This window comes from Melospiza melodia, chromosome W, assembly GCF_035770615.1.
Source record: "Melospiza melodia melodia isolate bMelMel2 chromosome W, bMelMel2.pri, whole genome shotgun sequence".
In the NCBI taxonomy this organism is placed as follows: Eukaryota; Metazoa; Chordata; class Aves; order Passeriformes; family Passerellidae; genus Melospiza; species Melospiza melodia.
The window spans coordinates 56,398,299-56,406,742 of NC_086225.1; the positions used below are offsets into that span (position 1 = coordinate 56,398,299).

An 8,444-nucleotide genomic window follows, 5' to 3' on the forward strand; every position below is an offset into this window, starting at 1 on the left:
TCAAATTCTAACCCTGTAGGGCGCTGATATGCTCGTACCATAGCCCAGATCATTTGGGTTCTTTTCATTATGATTCTCAGTCGCCACCACGTACAAATATTTGTGAGAGTTAATAGTAACAGAACTATGATTATTATCAGCGTTGGGTGCACCAAATAGTTAAAGACTTGTATAGCTGTTGGGGAGTATCCCACAAAGATATCCCACCAATGATGCTGGCCTACTTGTTCTACTTTAGTCAGGACATTCTTTATTTTTTCTGAATTATGTTCTACCTGCCATACCATTCGTTTTGTTGTTTGATTTACCTTTTGTATCAATTCCTTTACTTTAGGATGTGTGAGCATTGCTTTAAGAACTTCGATGTCCATCCCTATTTGTAATTTCGGTATCTCTTGATATAGGTCGAAATCTGCGTTAATTAGCTGTTGAGTAGTTATTGGGACAGTATAATGAAAATCACAACCTACTATCTTGGTGAAGTTGCATACACAGAAGTTAGTATTATTAGTCTTTTCTTGGCAATTATCTATGGTGACATTGTCACAAGCTGTCCTCACGCAAGCGCACCCATTCCCTATATAATAAACTTGTGATTGTGTTTTATTATGCGGAAGCATTTCAAAGGTACATACACTGTTCTCGGCATCTAAGCATAGATCTTCTGCTTCTACTACAGCGTTTTCACAAACATAGCCTAATTGTCCTCTAGGAATACATGCTTCTGTGCTAACCGATTGCCACCTATTTTTGGTATTATCATAACTAGCCCAGACATTATGGTCTATTGGCCTGACAATAACATCTTGATGTATTGTCCCTAGAGTGAGGATAGGAAAGATAGCTCTTTCCTCTGCTGCACTAATGGTAAGGACATAGGCTTCGATGTGTTCCTGTTGAGGCTCATAAGTGAAATTTACTAATTGCCACCAGGCTTGGTGGTCCTTCTCAAATTGTGTAGTATGATCATCCTTTAATATTGTTTCTCTTATTTCCTGAGGTAATATACCTGACGTTCCTTCTCTCAGTATTCCTGCCGCTACTGATTGTACCCATTGTTGTGTCTGAGGGCACTGGATAGCTAATGCAATTTCCTTGCTAAGTTCCCCTGTATAGTTAGCGAACTTCAAAAAATCCTCTTCAGTGTGGTTTGCTACCATGGTTAGCAATTTTGCTACTAGCGATTGTGTTTCTGCTAATGTAAGCATGGATGAACTGAGGGGCATATTTAGTTTTCCTAAGTTCGACGTGACGATACTTAATTTATTCACTAATACTTCTTGATCTATCGTGTTTAATATACCAAATCCAGTGCCAATCCACCCACTCAAATCTCTTTGTGCTCTTCTATGATGAGACCTTGTTGCTAGCCATGCATTCCATCCCTTAAGACTTTGCTTTATAAACGGTTGGCAATCCTTCTGCAAATACGTAATATCGGTGTGGAAGTTCATCTGCACCTTTTTCAGGGAATAAGTGGGGTCTAACAATAATTTTTGTTCGTTAGATTTTCTTATCACCTGAGGCCCTATAAAGGTTAGGTTATGTACTACTTTACATACCACCGGTGGAGTGGTTTCTTGGGGCAAGTCTAGATCTGGATACAATGGAATCACGTCTTCCGGTAATGCTACCTTATATGCGACAGCACGCTTAGGGAAGCCAAAACCCATTTCCAGGGCTTTCAGCTCCCTTTCACATGTGAACGTCATCGACTGTTCCAATCTAAATGCCATCTCACACTGTGCTTTCCCTTCCTCAGGACCATTAGATGCTACAATCTTTCCCGCAGAAAAGAGAAGAGGGTGTAAGTCAAGGGTTATGTTTTCAGGATGTATTTCCCCAAGCGGATCTTCTCTAAAAACTACTGAATTTCGGGGTTGTGATCCGGGTGGATCTCCCCTGAAGTCACTCCACTGGCATGAAATTGGGCCCTTTTGCTGAATCCAGACAGTGGGTTTCCCCATTTTCACTGGACTAAAGGTGATTAAGTTGTGTTCAGAGGCTGCCATCAAGGGTTGAATTGTTAATACCAGCCGCCTTGTTTTTCCTTCTATTGGGTCAAGCTCTCGACACCCGACTTGAATTTGGTCTCCCTCGTACGCTACCATGGAGGGCTGATCCCATACTTTACTCGCATATGGCTGATTGTTACGTAAGGCATACACCTCAAAGTAGGGCCCCTTCGGTCCCGTTTCCAACTCCGGGTGGATACACTGGTGTGCATTAGACCATGGGTCTATTGAGACAGAGCCTTGGGGAAGAACTATACTTATCATTAGTCCAATGATCAGGGTTGTGAAGATCTGCGGTGAAGTCAGGATCATGATGTCTGCTCCTCTTGTTTATTCTCCGGAGCTTTCTTGACTCGTGAGTAATGGATCCACGTAGGTCGCTCCTTGATCCGAACCGCGGTGAAGGTAGTCAGCAGCACTTGGAAAGGTCCCTCCCACTTTTCTTGTAGGGGTTTTCCTAAAAGATTCTTAACATACACCCAATCACCGGGATTAAACGGATGCAACTTACAATCAGGTTGTTTAGGTTGGTGTCCTATCACCACAGTAGCATTCTTATCGAACTGTTTCCCCACCGTAATTATATAATCATAAATGTACTGATTACCGATTTGGTCTATAGTGTCCCCATTTACAACTTGCATAGCATAGGGTCTACCATACAGAATTTCAAATGGACTTAACTTTTCTTTTGATCTTGGTTTGACTCTCAGTCTGAGCAGAGCAATAGGCAAAGCCTGATACCACTGCAAATTAGTCTCCTGGCATATTTTGGCAATTTGCTGTTTGATGAGATGATTCATCTTTTCCACTTGCCCACTGGCCTGTGGACGATAAGGTGTGTGTAGTTGCCATTTGATTTGTAATGCTTTGCTTATTGCTCTCACCACTTTTGCACAGAAATGTGTACCTCTATCCGAAGAAATGCTTTTCGGTACCCCAAACCGTGGAATAATTTCATTCAACAGTACTTTAGTCACCTCTCTTTCCTTATTTGTCCTACAAGGGAATGCTTCAGGCCACCCAGAAAATGTATCAGTTAATACCAACAAATATCGAAACCCCCCTTTTCTTGGGAGTTCAGAAAAATCAATTTGCCATACTTCACCTGGAAATTTACCTCGATTTATGGCTCCTTGGTGTACCTTGGTTCCCGTATTCGGGTTATTTCTCAGACACCGCTCGCACTGGGATGTAACGTGTTTTACAGTAGTAAATAATTTTGGTCCTGCTATCCTAGCTCACAAATGTTGGTAAAGTGGATCTAGGCCCCAATGGGCCTTTTCATGCTCCGTTTTCACAATCTGCCACATTAGGTTCCCTGGTATTATCAATTGTCCTGTCTCTAATTGCCCCCATCCACTGTCTAACAGTTTACCTTTATTCCTTTGGATCCATCTGTGATCAGATTCCTGGTATTCTGGCTTGATATCAGTATCCAGCTGCTACTGCTACAGCCACTACTCGAGCTAGCCTCTTATCTTCCTTTTTCTTTTCCTCTATTTCTCTATTATTATATACTTTCCATGCCTCATTCAGCAACGTCTCCAGGTTTTTATTTGCTGGATGTTCAAGCTTTTGTAATTTCTTCCTGATGTCTGGGTTACTCTGTCCCATCATCAACCCTAGCAAGTGCTGTTTCCCTTCTTCCGTTGCTGGGTCCAGGGGTGTGTATTGTCTCATGGCTGCTCTAAGTCTATCCAAAAACTCTGACGGGGTCTCATCCTTTCCCTGCCTAATGTCATATAGCATTGACCAATTGATAGCCTTAGGGATCGTGTTACGCAAGCCCATCGCTATCAGCTTTCTATACTGCACCAGTCGTCGATAGTGCTCTTCGTTGCCCAGGTCCCATTCTGGTTTACTGCTGGGGAAATTATCTTCTAGTCTCCCTGATAATACTTGAGCATGTCGTTTTCCTGTTTCCAATACGAGTTCCCTTTCTGTATCTGTCAATTCTGACAGCATCACCTCTATATCTTCCCAATCAATATCTAAATTCTTTGCCATTAATTCAAACCTCTTCGCTACTCCCTCTGGATTCCTCCTGAAATTCCTTGCCTCATCCCTCCAATTGTTCAGATCACTCGTGGAGAACGGCACCTTTACCCTAGTCCTTTCTCCTACCATTGGCATAAGTTGTCGGAGAGGAGCTATTGTATGATTCCCTTCTTTTTGCTTTGCTTCCCTCTGTGCCACAGATCTGGTATAATACGAATGACTGGTCCCTTCCCCGGGATCTTCCTCCTTTGCCTCAATGTCTTCCCTATTCTTTCTCTTCTCCTTTCTCTTTCCCTTTCCCTGTTCTTCATCTTCACCTTCTATTCCTGTTAATTCTTTTCCTATTACTCCCCTAGCATGGTTTACACAGTCCAACCGCCTCTCACTCTGCATTTGTCGCCTTTCTTCCCGCATCTGCCGGCGCCTATCCTGTTCCGGGCTACTGTCCTCATCTTCTGTTCCCCTTCCATCTCTCTTATCCTCTATCTGAATTACTATATTCAGCTTCTGTGAGTTGTTCTCTGCCTCCCTTTCGCATATCTCATTGTCATTCTTCTCACTATACTTCAGCTTAGAGACGTCGCCTCCTAGTGAGTTACTTTTATCCCCAGTCCTCGGTGTGCTGGTTTCTATTCTACAGGTACCTGATTTTCTAAAACCCCCATTCCTGGGTGTGCTACTATCCCCATATGGACTTAGTTCGGGCAGGCTGCGTGTTTCCCCTCGACTCTCTGCTTCATGTGGACTGCCTTCTTCCCTCTCAACTTCTAGTCTGGGTGGGCTGTCAGCATCCCTGTAGCTCCCCGACCCCTGTGGACTATCTGGTCCCTGTGGACTGCTTTCCCTCTTGTCAATCCCCGATTTTAATGGACTATCCTCCTCCCAAGTGTTGTCTAATTTCTGAGGGCTGTGCCCAAACTTAGATTTCCACCATCGTTCCAGCTCCTTTAATGGGCTAGGGTCCCCTTGTTCCTCCTTTGGCCTGGGAAGAGGCCCTTCCCGTCCTGGGGCGAATGGATGGTATTCCCATAGGCTTATTTTGCTCTCCTTTCCACTATCCCTTCTTGTTAATTTAAGACATTATTGCCCAATGCTACATGCATCACAGCAACGTTCTTTAGGCTTTGAACCTTTCTTATCTTTTTCCAGGGCTAGTACTAAGGGGTCCTGAGGTGCTACGTTTACCCCGCACTCTCTTTGCCACGCCGGTTTATTTCTTAGGGTAAAGAACATGTCAGCATACATTACTTCGTCCCATTTATTAAGTCGGCGGAGGAAAAGCATCAATTGCAAAATAGTGTTATAATTAGTTGTTCCCTCCGGCGGCCATTTCTCATTGTCATCTAACTTGTACAACGGCCACCACTGTGTACAATATTTAAGGAGTGCCTTTTTACTTATGTTTCCCCCCGGGATCCCTCCCAAGTCCTTCCAGTGCTTTAGGATACATCCTAAGGGGGTTTTCATATTTATGTCCTTACTCTGTTGGCCTCCCATTGCTATTCCCTTTGTCTAACCAGATCAGTCTCTGTTGTCTCACATGTACTGTTACTAATTTATTTTAACACTTCATACACACAATCTGCAATCGCTTCGTCCTTTTCCGACCTGGCTTCTCGCGAAGAACAGGAAATGCGGAGTGGGACTCCCTCTCGCTTCGCAGCGATGCTGCGTCTCATTCACTCTCACTCATACCCACACCTTTACGAAATAGTTCCTACCTTTTAGTCTATATCAGAACGGACTGTTTTACCAGGTTTGGTCACGAGAGGTCGCCTACTGACCGCGAGATACCGGTTTGCCACACTCATGCAATCACAACTGTAGACAGTATAACAGTTGCAGGGGGGTGACAAATTTCTTCCCAGACGTCTATCAACTTATTCTCTTCTAAAAGATTACAGAGAGAGCGACAAGATGTTTCCTGTGGGATTTTGCAACAGACACATACAAAAAGATCACCGGCTGACAGACCTCTCAGAGAGCAATCTTAGTTCTTAACCCTTAATCCACAGTATTATAACATTAAATACAATATTGAAAACAGTTTCCCACACAGTAAAAAACAGACCAAAGATACCAAGATAAACAAGCACTCCTTCAAACCAAATGCTGGGACTCTAACCCAGTAACTGGGACTCTAACCCAGTCGCAGGACTTTAACCTGCGTTTCTATTTCTGGGAGTCTAACCCAGTAGGGATTCTTTTACCGGGGCGTCCCCCAGCTTTCCCATCGGGCAGTCACATCTGACCCCCGTTCCCAACAAAGCGCTTTATCCCAAAACCAATAAACAATTAAAATACCTCTTAATTGGAGCAGGAGATGCAGGGTACTCTTTGTCCACCGAAAGCACTGGTCCGGGGGGGAGTCTCTTCTGACAAAAGTTAGTCAGGGGCGCCAGAGGGTCCCGACCCCGGACCCGGCTAGGGGAGGACCCCTCAAGGCCTGGATCTCCTGTCTGGTCCCATCTGGGGTGCCAGAAAATGATGCCGAATTTTGACCCAAAAGGCGAGAATAAGTGCTTAAGAGACTCAGTCTAAGTCAGATAAGCAGGAGGTATTTTATTACGACGCGTCGGAGAAATCACAAAATGGATTTCTGAATTATGTACAGCAAAAGCGGGTTTTTACACAATTCTAAACAAGGATTACATCATTTATTACATGCATATTCATAGGCAGGCGGGGTCTTCCAGGAATTCCTGGTTTTCCTTAGTTAAATTTTAAGCTCTTCCTAATTTGGACTTCTTCCTGTTATCTTTGGCATGTTTTTCCATGGCTTGGCTGAAGTTACTGTTGTACTTGGCTTGATCCTAGCGGCTTGGCAGGTCACTTTAACTTATTGGCTTCCACTACTGTTTCTTCAAATACTCTAATTCCAAAGTTTCTTCTGTGTGTGTATTTTAAACTACCTTATCCAAATATTGAGAGTGTTTTTTACATTGCCTTATCTAAATATCTGATCAAAGGTCTTCCTGAAAGTGTGTTTTTAGGTTATTTATTAACTGCTGCTATTCCCTTGATATATTTTTGAGTATCTTTTAATTCTTTTTTTTTCAGAAGCTATTAGCCATTATAATAAATGACTTCATGGTGTTTGTCAATCTATAGATACAGAGAAAGAAAAATTGGCTTTAAGGGTGGAGTCCTTTGAAAGGAAGAGATGGAAGAAACTCGCGACTGTGTTGTTGCTGAAATTCAAAAAGCTGGACTTGAAATCTCTGCAACGAAAATTCAACAAGTTTCACCTTAGAAGTACCTGGGATGGAAGATGATGGAAGACGATGGAAGACGACAATAATACCACAGAAAATTCAGATCCGAACCAGAGTCAACAACCTACAAGAGTTACAACAACTTCTAGGAGAAATCAACTGGGTCAGACCGATGCTGGGAATCACCAATGATGAACTGAGTCCGCTCTTCCATTTGCTGAGAGGAAGTTGCGACATCACTTCGCCAAGAACCCTGAAGCTCATGCTGCTCTCGACAAAGTCACAGAAGCTCTTCAGAAAAGACAAGCTCATCGCTGCGTTCCTGAAAATCCTTTCTTTCTTGCAATCTTAGGAGAGAAGATGCAGCTTTGTGGTCTCATTTTCCAGTGGGATGCCACAGACCAAGATCCTTTGTTAATAATGGAATGGGTTTTTCCTCCCTACAGGTTTTCAAAGACCATTTGCTCAGTTTTAGAAATGATTGCATACATTATAATTAAGGCTAGAACCAGATTGTTAACTTTGGCAGGTCAAGAATGTTCAGTTATCTATTTGCCATTGAAAAATGATTATTTCAATTGGGCAATGCAAAATTCTGATGATTTACAATATGCATTCTTAGGTTTTCCAGGTGTTTGTTCCATACACTATCCAGCTCACAAACTACTGCAAGCAAAATTGAGTTTCAGAGAAAAACCTGAATTAAGTGAAGAACCTTTACATGCTGTGACTCTCTTCACTGATGGCTCTGGTAAAAGCCACAAGTCCGTTGTGACTTGGTTTAATCAAAAGACTGATGTTTGGGAATCTGATATTCAAACAGTAGAGGGATCCCCTCAAATTGTTGAGCTTGCTGCAGTAGTTTGAGCTTTTCAGCTGTTTCCTCAGCCTTTTAATTTGGTCACAGATTCTGCTTATGTTGCTAATGTAGTCAGGAGAATAGAAGGTTCCATTTTAAAGGATGTTAGTAATGAAACTGTACATCGTTGGCTTTCATGTCTTTTTATAACTTTGCAATATAGAACTAATCCATATTTTGTTTCTCACATTAGGGCGCATTCTTCACTTCCTGGATTTTTAGTGGAAGGAAATGCAAGAGCGGACAAGCTGACAATGGTCATTTCTAACACATTGCCAAATATTTTTGAACAAGCAAAATTGAGTCATGCCTTTTTCCACCAAAATGCACAAGCACTCATGCGAATGTTCCAAA

The 8,444-nt window shown here is 42.7% G+C and overlaps 1 protein-coding gene across 1 annotated transcript; it reads right to left on the reverse strand.

The window, feature by feature from the left end:
* Positions 1–6,506, reverse strand: LOC134431546 (uncharacterized). Its single transcript, XM_063179542.1, has 4 exons — positions 6,321–6,506; positions 5,738–5,940; positions 1,399–2,482; positions 1–124 (listed from the first exon to the last, which is right to left on the reverse strand). Exons 3-4 carry the CDS (start codon positions 2,325–2,327, stop codon positions 1–3), a joined length of 1,053 nt encoding a protein of 350 aa, XP_063035612.1. The 5' UTR covers positions 2,328–2,482; positions 5,738–5,940; positions 6,321–6,506.
* Positions 6,507–8,444: the final 1,938 nt, after the last annotated feature.